At 34.7% G+C, this 18,994-nt stretch overlaps 1 protein-coding gene across 1 annotated transcript in view; it reads left to right on the top strand.

Annotated features, from left to right (window-relative positions):
• The first annotated feature begins 1,364 nt into the window (after window positions 1–1,364).
• The window catches only part of Rab35 (RAS oncogene family member Rab35), a 36,959-nt gene continuing 19,329 nt past the window's right edge, over window positions 1,365–18,994 (top strand). The window contains exons 1-2 of the mRNA XM_089645162.1: window positions 1,365–1,551; window positions 2,851–3,150. Coding sequence (XP_089501288.1) covers window positions 1,500–1,551; window positions 2,851–3,150 — 352 coding nt within the window. The 5' untranslated portion in view covers window positions 1,365–1,499. The remainder of the gene's footprint in view (window positions 1,552–2,850; window positions 3,151–18,994) is intronic.

Here is an 18,994-nt window from a genome sequence, read left to right as displayed (position 1 = left end):
TCTCCCACTAGTGGGCGATATTGCACTTAGGGTATTGCACTAGTCTCTGGCAGATGTTCTGCATTGTAGATAAATAGTTTTTCCAAATTATATAGTTATTTTTGCAAAGATTTTCCATGATGTTGATTACTGTTTAAGTTAGCTTGTTTGCACATAAAATGCACCTAAAGCTATAATATAATATATGTTGTAAATATTATAAATAAAGAAAAATGTTATTTAATTATGCTAATTTCACTGTATACAATTATTTTTAAACCCTTTACTAAAATTTTCTTTACTAAAGTTATGTCCCCAGTATTCCCGTCCTAATTTAACTCATTATATCAAGTTGTCCATTATCTCCTTAGAATTATCGACGGGTCCATCTAACATAACAAACTACTCCAAACCATCTGCCTGGCAGCACCCATATAATAATAAAAACACTAAAGGATTAGATTCTGTGTTATCCCCTAACTAAAAACATTTTTTAAAGAATGAAACGCTGTTACTTAGTTGCCCAAAGTTATAATTTTTAAATATTCAACCAGTCTTGTGCAGGGCAAGCATATTCTTAAATAGCCACCAGATGCTAACCTTGTACAAACCTCAGATACGCCCAGCAATTGAATTTAGGAGCCACCTTTGGGCTGGAGCCCCAAAATACTCTATTCTGTACAAAGGAGGGCGGCCTGATTGACAATCCATTATTAACACACCGATTGCCAGCTGTAATGCACAGATGTAATGTAGGCATGCCGAGTCTGTTACACATGTTTTTAATGCTGCTGGCTAAGGAGGCTGCTTCTTCTACTCGTTTTTTTGTATGTGGAACGAGCTATCGGCCTGTTTTCCCGCCTACAAATAATTCGGGTCCTTCAAGGGCTGCATTGATAAATCCATTCCTACAGCCCCTACCTTAACCCGCCTCACAACGCTGCCCAACTGGGTCGCAGCATGGACCCCTGCCCGTACACTGTACAGTCAGAGGCGCATAATTTTTTATTTTTTTAAATCCTAAATTTTTTAGTCCTCTAAGCGTTACTGCTTCATATTGATGTGGAATATGGAAATGACAAAAAAATACAAAGGGATAAAAAAGAGAGGTAAAAAAAGTTTGGTTCTTACGGGCTATCTGAGTTTAGTTCAATATTTAAATGAAATCAATTTATGCAGAGTATAACAATATAAGTTCCGTTCAAAAATGGTAAAGCAATATGTAGTAAAAAAGGGATATTTTATCTAAAATAGTATTTAAGTAGGAACTTTATGTAAATCTAACGCAGCAATGCTTGAATTGCAGAAACGGAACCCCAATATGTCACCGCCTGCTCGCTGTTAATCTATGGTCACGGTTAATTTTCTATGACGAAGAGGACGCAGAAATAGCTGGCGAGGGGGGATGAATGAATTAATGAGTAATTGCCGTGGAACTCATTTATGTCATATTGTTTTCGATAATTTCTTAAATTCAGTTTATATGTTTTGTTCGTAGTGAATATTCGCGGGATCGTACCATGGCTCGGGAGTACGACCACCTCTTCAAGTTGCTGATCATCGGAGATAGCGGTGAGTAGTGGGCGAGGCATCAGATCATATCCTATCTGAATATCCTCCAATACGAAACCCTAATCCAGTGAAATCTGCCGAAGAATTCAGTGGCAGTGCTTCTTTAAGCGTATCTTTATTTTAGAAAACACTTTCTCCGCACAAATGTTTCAGTTTGACGTTTCAGTGAGTTATAGATTTCGCTTTTGCATTGTGCAACTAGTACGAAACGTCAAATGCTGCTTCCGTTCTCGTTGCCAAATCATGACCAATCTTAGGAAAGTGACTGTTCAATTAAATCAAACTCCTTTCCAAACTCTAAAAAGAAAAAAATGTTGAGACATTTTATTTCATAAATTTTCGTGAAAACATCACTATCTATTTTAGTAAACACCAAGTGGCTGCAGATGTAAATATGGCATCGTGTGTGTGTGGTAGAGATTGTTCGACATCGGCACACTAGTGAAATCATTTATTGTAAAATAGTAAAGAGTTAATTACCATTCATTATCAGCTCTTATCAAGGACCTCTGCTCTAGTTAGTATAAACCCCTTATTTGGGAGCCATGTGTCCAATTCATATCCGACTGCTTTCCTATCCTTACGAAGACTAGAGTACTTCCATTTTCTATGATTCTATTTTTGAAAAATTGTCAGAACTTTTTCCATTAATTTTATTTTTCAACCATTAGTTGTTTGTAATTGGTTTATTTCTCACTGATTTTAACTTTAAATAAATCTTTTTAAAGTAATTTTCGTTTTTTCGTTTTAAAATAATCTTTTGATGTATTGAGCCTTGATATGCATCCCTCTCCTAATTGAAGTAATGTGACATTTATCACCAGAGTAAATGTGATAAACACTGCAAAGATATCCGAATCTTAAATCATCTCTCTTAAATAACAATCAAATTTTTACATAGGGACACGGTTAAAATGCACGCTTAATAGAAAAACTACTGTTTTATATTTATTTATGTTATAATTAAACCCAAATTGACAATGTAAGAACCTATTTTAGGGTGATAGGTTCATGTTTTGGTTTAAATAAGAGAAGAAAAAAAAACTAACCTTAAAACTTTAACATCAACAACAATGCATCGAAGTAAAAATCGGTTTTAATTTTAACGAAATAACCATTTTTTTCCAGAAACTCAAATACTTCTCATTATTATCGAACTACTAGAAGGTATTTTAAAAATAAAATGTGCATATTAAGTCTGTCCCTATTTTCTGTACCCTTTAATGTTCAATGCAGTAATTTTTCATAACTGCACTGTTTATTTTCTTGTGTAATAATTGAGGTTATCTTTCGTCCTAGGTGTCGGCAAAAGTTCTCTACTTCTCCGTTTTGCGGATAACACATTCTCGGGCAGTTACATCACGACGATCGGCGTAGATTTCAAGATACGGACGGTGGAAATAAACGGGGAGCGCGTCAAGCTCCAGATCTGGGACACGGCGGGCCAGGAGCGCTTCCGCACAATCACCAGCACGTATTACCGCGGAACGCACGGTGTGATTGTAGTCTACGATGTGACCAGTGGGGAGTCGTTTGCCAATGTGAAAAGGTGGCTGCACGAAATTGAACAAAACTGTGATGTTGTGAATAAAGTTCTCGGTGAGTTGTATATTTCATTTATTTATCTGTGGAGTTGTTTTGTCAGTGGTGTATCTTAATGTTCACGCCATAGGATAATGGTTTCGCAATTCAACGTAAGTTCTTTCAATATTTTATCTATGTTTATTTGGTTTTTATTTATTTTGTATTAGCCCACTGTGCCCATAGTTCATAGTTTAATTATGTATTAATTTTTCCTTGAGGAAGTAAAACAATTTGTCAATTGAAGAAGAAACATTGAACCCAAATGCTTAACTGACTTAACCATTAGCTTGCCCCAGACCACAAAAGAGGACCTACGCAGGAAACTCTTAAATTAGAATAGTCCACTTTTTTTAACTTGCCATGTCGTGAAAAAACCGTGAGTTACCCCCCTATTTAGTGTTTAGTATTTTATGTATTATAGCTAAAGAAATAAAACTTCTTTCTCCGTATGATCATTGGACTTTCTTCTACTAAAGATTTTAAAGTGATAACCCTGATATTTATTCAAGTGTCAAAGTATAGTGACGTTTTACGGTTATATCTGTGTTTCTGACGATTTGTTAGTACAAATTTGAACATATTTCTACATATTTTATATAAGCATTATATGTTAAATTGTTGCTTATTCTTTTCCGCTTAAATTAGTAATATTTTTTGTGTAAAATATTAATGAATATTAATCTAACTATATCTTGTTTTAACGCAGTTAGTCGCTTGTTTACATAAAGCAACAATAAGTTAATAATTACTTATGTAGTGGTACGCCACTACACCAAGTGCCAAGGTACCACGCCGTTATAGAAACATTCTGTAAAGTTCGGCCATTTGTTTGGCAATGTCTGCCATAGCAACCAAAATGTTTGAGAAGCTTCTTCACCATATAAAAGATCACAAATCATTATGGACTCTTCGGGATCACATCAGCCCTGTATAATGCTGCATAATCGCTGCATAATTCTTGGCCAGCGCTAACCTCACGCTCCTAGACCCTGCGACCACTTCACCGGTCTGCGCCTCGGCCCTGCGACATCGTCGCCGGCCTGCATCTCCTGCTCATCTGCCGACCATGTCCATTGCGCCTTCGGCTACCTCGTTCACACTGGAGAACCCAGAAGACTCCACGTCTTCACCAGTGCTGCACGCATCCACGAGTCCGGTCTCCATCAGCGCGGTTTCGACTCACTGACCCGCGCTTCGAACACACCATCGCCGCCTACACCTGGTGTCATCCTTATCAGTCCCAGTCATCTCCCAACTGCGCAATTCTACTGACTCAGAATAAACGCTGTATCACAACAACCTATCACCTTTCATTCGTCTCGCTACCTGATCCCCAAACTTATATTATAGTATCGAGATTCTTCAAACGTAGTCTCCTTATTAATTTGATACCAAAAACATAACAATTGATTCACTTTTGAGGTCACACTAGCGAAAATTACAACTTTCGATCGACACTCATCCTGACAGAATCATCCCGCAACTCGGTGACGGTGTGAACATTTGTAAAAAAAAATTTTTTTCACATTTCTGCAAACATTTAACGTGATATTATTCTGAAATAACCCGTCTAATTGAAGCTAATGATATTTTTATTTTATTTAAAAGATGCATTTTTCATTTACTTTTGTAAAAATCCCACCACCGTCAGCGCAGCTTTATACTGTCATTTCGCAAAATATGCTTTTTTTACCCGCATAGTTTTGAAAGTCTGTAACTTTTAACATTTCAGGAATTTCATCAATCGAAACGAGAAGACTGAATGCACAATAAACAATTCAATAATAGTATTCATAGTAAAACAAATATTATCTTATAAAATTTCACAGAAAATAAGGTAATTTAGGTAAATTATTAGTAATTCGTTTATGCGTCCCGTGGTTTCCCGTTTGTTCCGGGCAATCCTGACCATTTTCGATCAAAGTAGTACCTTACCTACTTTCTAAGATCTGATCAGTTTAAAATTCTATCTTTCGTTACGAATTTTCAATACTGACAATTTATTTGTGGTGGAATTCCATTAGGTAAATACACAGAAATAAATGCTTAACATGCACTCCTTTATAAAAAAACACTTATTAGTAAAATAGTGTATTTTAATAGGAATTCTGTTAAAATTAAAATCTATTATTTACCGGTTGCCACTGTTATTAATAATCTGCTTAGTTTTTTTTCTTCTTTTAGTTAACCCAAAATATGAACCCATGATTCTTGATTTGGGTTTAAATAAGAAATAATTGTTTTTTAAATTGGTTAAAAACTATTTTAATATTATTTTCATAACATGGCGTGAAGAAAAGACGTAGTGAGTTATCATTATTTTCCATTTCTGGAAACTGAAATACTTACTTTTCATTATTATCTAGCTGATAGAATGTGTTATTAAAATAAAATGTGCGTATGCATGTTCCTATTTTCTTTACATTTACCTTCTATTATAAGCAATAAATATATTTTATAAAAGAAAGTGTACAATGTGCGTGCGGCTAAAAGTCAGAAACGAGTCTCGGTACGATAAAGATAGTTATATGGTGTGGTAGCCCTCTATCCCCCATCCATGAAGAAGGTTCCCGTTTTTACCTGAAGGGCGTGCTTTTGAAGATATAAGGGCTGGAAGTTTCGCCCTCTAGAAATTTCTAGAACAGTCCAGAACATTCGAGAGTATTTGAGAGCATTCCACAACATTCCAGAACATCCCGGAAAGTTCGGGAATAGTCTGGATTGTGCGGTAACATCCCAGATCAAAATGAACTAAAAACAGAATTACAGGCTGTTTCCTGATAAACTTTTAGTAAATTCGTAATCGTGACAACACATTTGGTATCTCTTAATAATATAAAATAAAATCACTATCCGCGTCCTTCTGTTTGTGCACTTAGTTCTTCTAAACTATGTAACGGAGTTTGATAGGGTTTTCACTATCATTTAGAGAATTTCTTCTGGAAGGTTTAAATATATATATATAATATATGGATATTATATTTATTGAAAGTAGAGAAAAGTGGAGCAACGCCGGGTTAGCTAGTGATTTATAAAAGAAGAAAGCGGTTATAATTTTTTAATTGTTTTAATAAATCATTTTTATAACGGGTTATCATTATATAATAGCAATTTTGAACACTTATAATAATAGTTTCATTTCTATCATAAGAGCAAGAGATGGATCATCCCAGATAATGCCTGTAATACCGACATTCCTTCTTGTGTTGCTTTCCCATTGTTTCTACTATGTACATGTATTTTGGTATGGCATCTATTTTAACGACAAACAAAAAATCATTTGTTCTTAATATACATAATATAGTAGTGTATTGTGATGTTTTATTTGCACACAGTCATTCAATGCCTGTTCCGGGTGACAAATCCAAAACTATCTGTAAATTATTGATAACATTGTATGTAATATTCAATGTGTTATACTTTAATTCATTTTTTATTTGTTTATTTAATGCCCAGAAGACTTATTAAACCTATCGCATTATTTCGTTACAGTCACAATGACTTGTTCCCTTGAGTTCCTTTCCTGGCACCGTTTCAAATATGCTGAGATATTTGTAGCCTGAAATTTTTTTTTTTTTTTTTTTTTAAAAAGAAAGACAAACATTCCCGCGTTACGAATAACCTGACAATATTTGAAAATCTCCTACTACCACCACAGTAAGCTGAAAATGTTGCTTGTGTTGTGATGGAGGACTTAGCCAGCCGAGGAATTGAACACACTACGCCTGGGTGGGACCCAAACGCGATGTCAACTCGGCCACCGACCGGTTTGTCTTTCTTTTTTAAAAACAAAACGCGAAAAAAAAAATCTGGCCGATACAACAGTGATGTGCCGCAAAGTTAGTCGCCCCGTGGCCGGGAGATCTTTAAATCTACTTCTCAGGTCTGCGTAGTAAGCTTCACACCAAAGACTCGTTGTGCTGTCCGCCATGTTACCAATTATTCTTTTGACAGTAGCCCAGTCACATTAATAAACCCAGTCGCACAAGTTTGCCATTGGGTCATATCTCCTGGTTTCCAGATATTTCAGACTTTTATCCACCTAAAATAAATATCTAGTAAAATATAAATATCTTATATAGCATGTCAAATAATTTTTTTTATGTTCATCAATTACAAACTATCCTTTTTGATTTAACCGAGTTATCTTGCAGAAGAACCTAGAGTGTTTTGGCACTTTTATGCAAATTAGTTAATGGACGCACCTGACTTAACACATTTCAGCCGGGTATTTTTTGCGCTGGTGCTATGTTGAGTCCGGGCAAAAATAAAGGTCCCATGCGAATTTCTTTAATTTGTTTTAAATCGCTATATCTTCGAAAATAATTAAAATATTTTAATAAAAATTTCTACATAGTAACTCAGCATACCCAAGCTATAAAAGTACTAAACGAAAATCGAATATTATTTGAAATGCAACTCAATTAACCTTGTAATATGTTTATTACGGTCCGCCTCTCGGTATTTGCTCTTACCTGCTTTATTTAAATACTCCCAACATCTCTCGCTCGCTTGCACATAGGAGTTGAGTGGGTGCGGAACGGAGAAAGAGATTCGAATCGAGTTTCACGGTCCTAAAAACCCTCATTCCAGGAATTGAATTATTTCACTAACAAATAAAATACTCTCCTTTTGTTGAAATACCGATGTAAACGAAAGGCACAAATATAAATTTTAAAAATGACTTGCATTATGATTCGATATTATGTACTTATAGTTGGGACCTTTATAAAGAGATTGGTGTATAATATTCATGTAAAAACATTGAATAATTCCGTCTTTTCAGCCATTGAAATGAGGCCGGCGCAAAAGGTATAACTACCCTTCCCGGCGTTAAGCGTCAATCTACCGAACGGGTAGAACTACCTTTCCCGGCCGAAGTGTGTTAATAAAGCTAATAACTAATAACCTTCTGTAACACGAGACTTCCCGAGTTGTTCTTTGTTTATTTGTCTAAAACTTTTTTTTTCATTTCATTTTCATTCATTCCATACTAAAATTTTTATTGGAAATTTCTAACATTTTATTTCGCTTACTTTATTACATAATATAATCTGTAATCATATGCCTTACTTTCTTTTAATGTTGATTTCTGCTATTTACTATAGGCAGATATCAATATCTTTTTTCTATTCGCCTTTCTATGTATTTGTTGTAATAAGGTCGGGGAGTAGGACTCTCGACTAGCAAGCCGACGGTCGCGGGTTGAAATCCCGCCTTGCGGAAATAAATTTCATTTGATAAATTTGTGTTATTTTACATTTACTCATTAAAAATAACACGTTCCAGAGTGGAAGATACTTTCAGTATCGCCCTGGTGTAAGAACACCATTATTCAGAATTGAAACATTGCTTGAAATGGCTTTGGCCATGTTTAGTGACCAGATCTTCCCGCATTTCTCTTCTTCATCTCCTCCCCTCCCCACCACCTTCAGCCTCACAACATACTCCAATTGAGGATGTCATAGTCTCACTGGCTCCAGACGATTGGACGCCATTGGGATTCTTGTGCGGTTTCACATAAAAATTTAAAAAAACTGCTGTGAAAAATATTATGACTTTAATATATTCATATAGATCAACAAACGCTGATTCTGAATATATAAGTTTTTTTATATATTATGTAGAATTTAAAAATGAATAAAACACCATGTCATTAAAACACACTGGTTGGTACGTCTAATCTACTGATTAATTGCAACCAATATAATATATCTATAGTTTAAAATATCCACATCAGGGTTGCCACTTTGTGGAGCATTCCCCACAAGCCCTTACACAAAAACGGCGATAAATCATGTGTATCTAATTACAGACCTGTGGCAATTCTTTCGGCACCGGCCAAATTATTTGAACTCGTAATACAAAAACGTATATACTATAAAGTAGAACCATTTCTCATAAACCAGCAGCATGGGTTTAGAGAGGGCAGGTCTACAACGACCAACTTAATGGTATTTACGGATTACGTCTCAAATATATTGGACAATAATGAACAAGTAGATGTCTCATATAATGATTTTGCGAAAGCTTTTGACAAAGTGGATCACCTCATATTACTGAATAAACTTGAAAGCTTCGGCTTCTCATACATGCTGCTTTTGTTCTTTCATAATTATTTGTCTAACAGAAAACAATACGTTGTTTACGGGCAGTTCACATCGAAACTCTACGCCACAAATTCTGGGGTCCCTCAAGGGTCTAATTTAGGACCACTATTATTTTTATTGTTTATTAATGACATAGGGATGTTTATAAGATTTGTAAAATTTTTATTATTTGCGGATGACATTAAACTATACACCTGTATAACGACAAATGAAGACTCCATTCGTCTACAAATCGATATCGACGGTATAGTAGAGTGGAGTCATCAAAATAAACTTCATTTTAACAGTAGTAAGTGTTCAATTATGTGCATTACAAGGGCAAAGCGTACTTTATATTTTAACTATAAAATGTCTGGTACCTCTCTAAAACATATTTCGATAACGAAGGATTTAGGAATCACTTTTGACACGCGTCTGACTTTTCGAACTCATATCGATTCGGTGTGCAACTCTGCAATGCGAATGCTGGGTTTTGTTATATGTAATTCGAAATCTTTTACGAATACGGCAGTCATAAAAATGCTTTATTTTACTCTGGTTCGCAGCATTCTTGAGAGTGGATCGATAATATGGGGACCCGAAGATGCCCTTTACTCAAATGATGTAGAAAAGGTGCAAAAAAAGTTTATGCGATACCTCTACATGCGAGAGTTCGGATATTACCCTTTATTGTATCCCTCTGATTTTCTTGCCGGAATGCTGGGGATAGAACGTCTAGACGTTAGGAGAAATATTGCAATGGTGTTAGTGGCGCACAAGCTGCTAAATGGGCACATTTGCAATCCAGATATTCTGGAACGAATTTCTTTTTATGTCCCTGATAATTTCATCAGAGCTAGACAGCACAGATTATTTATTTTTCCAAGGGGCAGGACCAACCTACCAATGATCATGCCTTTGGGGAGAATAACTACTTTGTTAAATCACATTTCTTCTGTGATTGACATTTTCAATTTGAACCAAAGAGAATTTAAGACGGCAATAAGCATACTATTTAACAAATCTGGTTAATCAGATAGTATTGATGTATTTACCCATGCAAATAAATGTATGTACTGACTTCTTATAAACTGTAATTTATAAACTGTTATTTGTGAAATGTAAATGGAATATACTGTTTTTCACAATAAATCAATAAAATAAAATTGTGGGAAATTTCTAAGATTTTCAAGAATTTCGTTTTTTTTATGCATGTGCATTTTCTTTGCCTTCTGATTATTTATTAATTATTTAAAATTTAATTAAAATCAAATCTAATAATATAATTTTTAAGTTCTGCGAGTATTTTTTGGTTTTTGTTATTGTTACAGCTGTTTCGGCTTTCAAGGCCATTTTCAAACTGTGGTTTTAGCCACGTTTAGATGACTTATTAATATGATGCTATTTTACCCCCTCCGAATTTAAAATGATTTATTACCGGTTAAACCGATTCACTGATAAAATAACTGTGACAATAGATTTCATATTCTGTGGGGGTATTTTGAAGTCTGTTTTCCCCACATTAATGTTATCTCAATTGTTTAATAATGATTTAGCAGCTATTAATTTATTTAAATGTGTTATATTGTTTAGTTTTTGTGAACATACTTAGAAGCAGGGAATAAATAATTTTCCTTACTTTATTAATTAATGTTATATTAGGGTCAATGGTTCTTTTATTGATTTCTAATTGTTCAAGTAAATTTAATTTAAGGCCCTTTCTTTCTATGTGTAAGGTTTTAAGTTCATTGTTGTCAAGCGGGACGTGACCATTTACTAAGAGATGTTCTGCGAATTTTGAAAAAGTGCTTTTATTATTATAACATCTTATATGTTCTTTGAATCTAGTTGATTTAGCCCTTTCCGTCTGTTCGATGTAGCATTGCAGTCGGCGTGGTCACATTTTAATTCATATATGCCACTATTATTAAGTTTAGGATTTCTACTTTTAGAGTTTTTAAGGTTTGTTCCTATGTTATTATTGGTTTTGAAAGCTGAATTTAGAAAGCCAACTTTTACAGACACTACAATAAATGCAAATTCAACTCATTCTTGGTCTTATGAATTATCAGCTTACCATTCAATGGTACATAGACTCATTAACATTCCCTTGGACAATAAAGCATATGAGAAAGAAAAGGCGACTGTACAAACCATCGCGGTTAATAATGGCTATGACATAAATAACATTGAAAAAATTATTAAAAAGAAATATAAAAATTAAATAAATTAAATATATCCGGTAATTGTAAAGACTTCACAATTCGAGTGCACACTATTTTGTGAAGTCTTTACAATTAGTGTGCACTCGAATTGTGAAGTCTTTACAATTACTGGATATAAATTTAATGTATCCGGTAATTGTAAAGATTTCACAATTCGAGTGCACACTATTTTGTGAAGTCTTTACAATTAGTGTGCACTCGAATTGTGAAGTCTTTACAATTACTGGATATAAATTTAATATATCCGGTAATTGTAAAGACTTCACAATTTGAGTGCACACTATTTTGTGAAGTCTTTACAATTAGTGTGCACTCGAATTGTGAAGTCTTTATAATTACTGGATATAAATTTAATATATCCGGTAATTGTGAAGTGTTTACCATTACTGGATATAAATTTAATATATCCGGTAATTGTAAAGACTTCACAATTCGAGTGCACACTATTTTGATAAAAAAATAAACTTTAATAATTTTCCTTATTGTAATTAAAGATTCATTGGATTGATTGAGCATGTTCTACTTACTAGTTTAAATGATTTACACAAATGAATGGAAATCAGAATGTTAGATTCAATTAAATTTCAATTATCTCCGTGACGAGATGAGGAGAAAGGAAAAGCACTGCACTGTACGTATATTTATTACCTCTTATTTACCATCTGACAAAATGAATAGTATGTGATTAAGGAAATGTTACAGTAATGGAATAGGAAAACCTTAAAAGTCCACGTTTTTCCAAAAATATTTATTTAATTTTTCAGTTCTTTGTCTATGGATCTATGCAACTATTCTTGTTAAATATGTCTATGTCCTTCAAATTGTCCGTCTATAATATTATGGTACTTTTGTAAAAACAACAATTGTCCACGAGATTTTTGGTGCAAATGTCCATTAGTTTGCTTTTTTACCGCTGCATGGTGCAATAATCTCTAACTATTTGTAATTTGTAAATTGTTAATTTTATTTTTTCTTTCACAGTAAATTCTAGCGATGGTCCAAATCTTTTCTACAGCAATAAGTCACGTTAACTTTTTAATTATAAGTATGTACTCACTTAATTAATAATATTTGGTAATTCAGTGCATAAAAGATTATCTACAATTTATTAGAGGTTTTCAATTAATATCTTTTTATGAAGTATCATGTTCAAACTGCAACGAGGAATAGATTTTCGGTACAGTTTTTTTTTTAAATGGGAAACAAATTGTCACCACCCAAACTGGTTAATTCCAATTATCACCATGGTGCTACATCTCATGGGTGGGATTCGACCTCCTTCTTGAATGCTCTCCACTGACTGGGGTCCCTCACCGTTTGCCTCCAGTCTTCAGTCCTTCCCGTCCTGCTCCAACCCTCTTCCACACAGTCTACCCACCTCTTCCTCGGTCCAACTCTGAATCGCTTCCACTTCATTCATAGTGTCCTGTCTGGCATTCTTTCAACTTTTCCAGCCCATTTTGCATTATTTGTGACCTACCTGTTGACCCTGCACAAATTGCAAGTGTGCCCCACTGTTGATTTGGCAACCTACGACTCTTCCGTGAATTCATGTCTGTGGAATTATTTGCCGGTTTCTGTGTTTCCTCCCTCCTACAACATGGGTCTCTTTAAGACCCATTTTCACCCCTTCCTCTCCTCAAAAAGACAAAGAAGGCCCTGAGAGAAATTGTTTTCCTCAAGGCCTACTGTGAGGAGTTAAATGTAAAAAAGGAAGTATGCTTTGAGAAATGTTTAATTAAATTTTCTGGAAGGGTTTATCTTTCAGTTTTTTCCGTTTGGCTTTCAAAATAAAATAGCTGTACACTATTGAAGAAAAATATTTACTACTTCGTTATTGACTCATTCTTACTGTTCGTATGAGCAAATTATTTAATTAAAATTACTTTTTTTTGCCAAACATGCCATTCAAGCAATGTTTCAGTTCTCAGTGTTCATCTTTCACCAGAGCAATTCTGAGGGTATTTACCACTCTGTCTGCAACGTGTCCGCGACTGATAAAAACGAAAGAATAAGTATGCAATCAGCGATCGATTCATGCCAACATACCGTGGGGATGTCTCAGTCCCACTAACTTTAGACAGTTAAACTTTTGTGCGGTGTTTACATTAAAAAAATATATATATTTGCTAGTTGACCTCCTTCTCGAATGTCCTCTCCTGACTGGGGTCCCTCGCCAGAGGCGGTTCCTTGGTACGTGCATTTGTGCATTGCACTGCTTGTATTCAATCTCCACATAACAAATTACAACGACATCTGTGTCCCAGTGATCGATGTAAGAAATTCGTAATTCCCGTCAGGTCATTATTTGAGCTATCTTCTAGTAAAAAAACCCCCCGCAAGAGCAAGCGGTCGTGCATACCCCGATATGCACAGAACCAACTTTTACCATACTACTAAAACAGCATCGGGCGGTATCGAGACAGCCCGAAGTAGCCGAAACGGTGACATGAGCGAGACAGATTACACTCTTAACGTCAAATTACGTGTTAGAGCAGTGCAGATACATAACCCATTCCGTGCATTATCGAAGTGCTTTGACGGCGAGTGAATTTTGAATCACTTTGATCATGCGTAATCCAATGCGTTTGGAATGGATTCGCTTAGAAATACTAATGTTCAATGTTAACGCAACAACATTAACACATTGGAACTCGTTCACGGTGAAATCAAACGGTTTCGCTATATTTTCAACGATGAATTGAGTGTCCTTTATTTTCAAGATAATTTTGTATTATTTAATCAGTTATTTTACAAATATAACTTAGAAGAATGAATTGCAGTAGGTGTTCCCATTCATTAATTTGCTCCACCTAAATTACAGACTAGGTACATTTTAAAAGTGAAATGCACTGCTGGTAATTACAGTCACGGGCCGCGTCTGTCCCTCGCCACTCGCCTCCAGTTCTCAGTCCTTCCTATCTTGCTCCAACCCTCGTTAACAGAGTCCACCCACCTCTTCCTCGGTTCAACTCTGAATCGCTTCCACTGCCGGTCCCACTTTCGTTACCAGTCTATGAACCGCAAAAAACAGTCTAATTTATTTTATGGCAATAAGTCCATTTCATTATATATTATATACAATGAATTTTTGTGATTTTGCACAAAAACGACGCTATACAAACATCCAAGTATTATTATTATTCATTGAGAATTGTAATAAATACCATATTTCCAATAAAAATGCATGGGAGTCATTGGTCCTGTATGCAAAGGTCAGACATAGCATGGCATGTTTAGATTAACTCAACTCGATGAATCATATTGTGTACTTGATACCAGAATACCATTCGCATGTTGAATATTTATCTTAAATATTTAATACATTGTGAGGTATAAGTAACAATAGATTAATAATATTTATTCTTTATAAAAATCGCTTGCATTTTTACACTATTTTTTCAAAATATCTTATTGAACAATTTACAGCAACTGGAACAAACAGTGTGGTATGTTGTCTTATTTTTTTGCATATATAATAACCTGATAATTTTTGGAAATCTCCTACCATCATTGGACCGCAAGTCTCAAATATCCTAGTATCCTAGTATATATTTAAGATTTATGCAAGGAGTCCGGAAAGTCACATTTTAAAAGGAAAACTGGTGTATCTACATAGGTGACCCGATAAATCATCAAAATGATAATTCATCACATCTTTAAAAAGTTATATAAAGTCATGGAAAGTGATGAAGCAAAAACTTTATTAACTGGGTTAAGTTTTTTTAAATTTTTTTATTTTTTTTATTGCACAACAGATAGATTATCCAATTACTGTACAATTCTCAATTTGACAATCTTAACACCTATGAAGATAATTATTATACAAAAAAAACTTTAGGCTATTTAAAGAAGAATTATATATATCTAGTGCTTCTGAGATTTCATTCAATAGCACCATTCCTCTTGTCATGCTATGTTGTGCTAGAATATCTGTTCTGCCGTATGGTATTTTGAATAAGTCGTGTCGACGACTACGGCTGAAGTTTTCGGGCACCTATAAACCATAGCATTCCAAGAGGAACGGGCTATCAATATAGTTATGGATATTGTTAAAACTAAGTATTGCAAGATTTGCATGACGTCTAGTTTCCAAGCTAAATCTATTTGTTGCCTCAAGTAAGTCCACATGGACGAACCTTGGATAAGTTCCACGCATCCGCATATAGACATACCTGAGGAATTTTTTCTGGATTTGTTCCAGCATATTAATATACTTAGTTTGTTGCGGAGTCCACATACCACTAGCATACTCCAGCTTACTTCGTATGACGCCATCAAACATGGCTATCATTGCATCTGGGTCGTGAAATTGTTATATGTTCTGGTGATAAACCCCAGGAGTTTGTAGCATGCTGTAGTAAGTCGTGATATGTGGTCCGAGAATGTTAGTTTGGGATCAAAGACGATACCGAGATCTTTATAGCTATTGACTCGGCATAATTTTTTCTCTTTAATGGTGTAATCAAAAACTACGGGCTTCTGAGAGCGGGTATATGTCATTGTTACGCATTTTTTTATATTAAATTCTAATTTGTTTTTATCTGACCATTCTGCTATAGCATCAAGGTCAGATTGCATTTTTAAGCAGTCTTCGTAAAATATTATTTCCATCAAAAGTTTGAGATCATCCGCAAATAAAAGACATCTGCTATATTTTACACAGACCTGGATGTCGTCTATAAGTATTAGGAACAACAGAGGACCAAGGTTTGACCCTTGGGGAATACCTGACAAGGCGGGGAATTGTTTAGATTCCTGTCCATTTATTGATACATATTGTCTTCTGGATTTTAGATATGACGCGAAGAAGATAAGTGTCAGTTGATCGAAGCCAAGTTTAAACATTTTAAGTAATAAAATATCATGATCAACTCGATCAAAAGCCTTGGCAAAATCCGTATACACTACATCGGTTTGGTGTCTCGAGTCCAGTCCGACGGCCACCAATCGCGAAAATGTTAACAAATGTGATACCGTGGATTTTCTTGGCATGAAACCGTGTTGGTTTTCTCCTAGAAACGGCATAATTTGGTGATGTAATTTCTTATAAATAATCATTTCAAATATTTTGGGTATAGTTGACAGAATGGCAACAGGTCTGTAATTCTTAATATCAGCCTTGTCTCCAGCTTTGAAAATTGGGCTCACACGCGTGAGTTTCCAGGAATGGGGGAAACAACCAGTAGAAATGCTTAGATTATATATATAACTCAGTGGATGACTTATGATTTTTGACATATAAGCAATTGTATTAGGGGGTATTCCGTCTGAGCCTGCCGCCTTATCGAGCTTTAAAGTCCGAGTACAGGCATCTACTTCCTCTGCACAGGTTAGCCCAAGACTGATTTTTCCGATATTCCAGGGCTCCTCTGTTCGAGTAAAGTCTACATTTAGTAGAGGGGCTGTCTGGCTGTACACTGATTTGAAATAGTCAGCAAATAGTTAGGTTAGGTTAGGTTTAAATTTTATTTTTTTTCATCATTTTTAATGACTTTATATCACTTTTTAAAGGTGTGTTGAATAGTCACAGTGTTGAGTTATCATGGAACCATCTACATTATAGAGAACTCAATTTTTTTTTTTTGATCAAACACTACATTTAAAGAAAAATTACCTTTTATCCATTTTCTTTGACAACCAAATGGTTTTAAAAAAAATTGGAGCCGGGTTTACGCTTCAACGCGTTTTAAATGACGTTAAACGACTTATACTAACCCACTAGAAACTAAATAACAGAAAATCAAAGAAATCTACCAGTCCGCCTCAGCACAGGACTACCTAGTGAGGAGGACTAAGAAGAAACCATATGAATGAAATATTATAGATTTTTATATAATGTAACTCTCATCAAACCTTATTGAATAGACACTAATAAAAAAATAATAAAAAAACTAGTTACTGGAATTTTTTCAAATTGGAATAAAAAAATTCCAACTTAAGAATCGATTTACATGAAAACGAAAGCTCCGACCCCAAAAGTGATGTAGATTCACCTGTTTTCTGCTTGTACTACACCGTTTATATCTGAAACTAGCTGACGTGTATTCGGCGTTGCTGCGGGTTATCTTTAGGGGATAGACATATACCATCACAGACTTTCTGTAGGCCTGTTCAAGATATACAATTCCGTAGTACATTATTTTGATGTATCTTATAAGGTTTAGCCAGCGTTAGCAATGTAAGCGCCTGAAAATATTTGACTTGATTACAAAACATCGACTTTTCTCTACGTTCTAAAAATATAATTTTTCATGTATTATATACATATAAACCTTCCGGAAGAAATTCTCTAAAGCAGAGGTTCCCAAACTTTTTTGTGTCGTAGACCCCTTGGCATGTTTTTCTGTTTTTGGTAGACCCCCTACTTACCTGATATTGATTTTTTATAAATTTCTAACTGTAGTGAAGTTTAGTGTTAAAAACTTAAAGTAAAAACACATGTTCAGTTTTATACATTTATTAATTGAATTTAAATTAAAACTAATCAAAATAAAATTTTGTATCTGTTATATAAAATAAACGTAACATAAAATAAACTAAGCAATAAGTAAATGTTTTTAGTGGGAAGGATGAACCTGATGCTTTAATAATAAATTATCAACATTTGGCGTCAATTTTGTAAGGTTTAATCTTAAGTCTCCTCGGCTAATGATGTCCAGTCTGTTTCTTTTTTTCGTTAGGAGATTGGTAACAGCCCTGAACCCCCTTTCCACTAGGTATGACGATGGAAAGGAAATTTAAATTTCCTCGCTATATTCCATAATACGGGATAAGTAACGGGTATGTTTTTTTGCAGCCAGAAGTGCTGATATCCGTGCTTAAACTGAACCTTAAGTTCTTCGTTTGTACTTATTTCAGTCAGTTCCTCTTGTTTTATGACATTCGTTTCTTCTATGTCACCATATAGGTTAATTATCCACGGTGGTATTACCATAGTCAAAACATCCTCAAACCTAGTTTCAAAATCTGAATAGAGGGCATTTAAATGTTGAACGTAGGTTGAAACGTCGTCTTAATGGCAGTTTGTCTGTGACAAATTGGGGAACTTGGAAAATTCGCCCCGTCCAATATTTTGCTTCATTAGTTTAACTCTGGCAAGAAATGCTGATAAGATGGACTTTGTTTTAATCAAATTTAGACTGTCGCCTTGTAACTGCAAATTAACCATATTAAATTTTGTAAATAAATCTGTTAAATAGGCGATGTCTGTTTTCCACTTCATTAAATTGTCTTTTAAAATTTTATCTTAAGTATCCAGAAATTCTAAAATAGTCTCAAAAAGTGCAAAAAATCTTGTCAAACATAAGCCTTTCGACAGCCAGCGTACTTCAGTGTGAAGGAGTAATTGATGAAAGTGTTCGTCATTTTCTTCACACAACTGCGCAAATAACCGCGTATTCAACGCGTTGCTTCGGATTCGGTTTACTGCATCAATGACTATTTGAAGAGATTCATGTAATCTAACACTCAAATTTTTAGCAACTAAATGTTGTCGATGGATGACACAATGTATTGCTAACACCCCTGGCACATTTTGTTTTA

Source organism: Hesperophylax consimilis, chromosome 22 (genome assembly GCF_061612785.1).
Source record: "Hesperophylax consimilis isolate HC1 chromosome 22, BYU_Hcon_1.0, whole genome shotgun sequence".
In the NCBI taxonomy this organism is placed as follows: Eukaryota; Metazoa; Arthropoda; class Insecta; order Trichoptera; family Limnephilidae; genus Hesperophylax; species Hesperophylax consimilis.
Note: the sequence above shows the minus strand (reverse complement) of the source record. Positions and strands in the feature narration are given on the sequence as shown.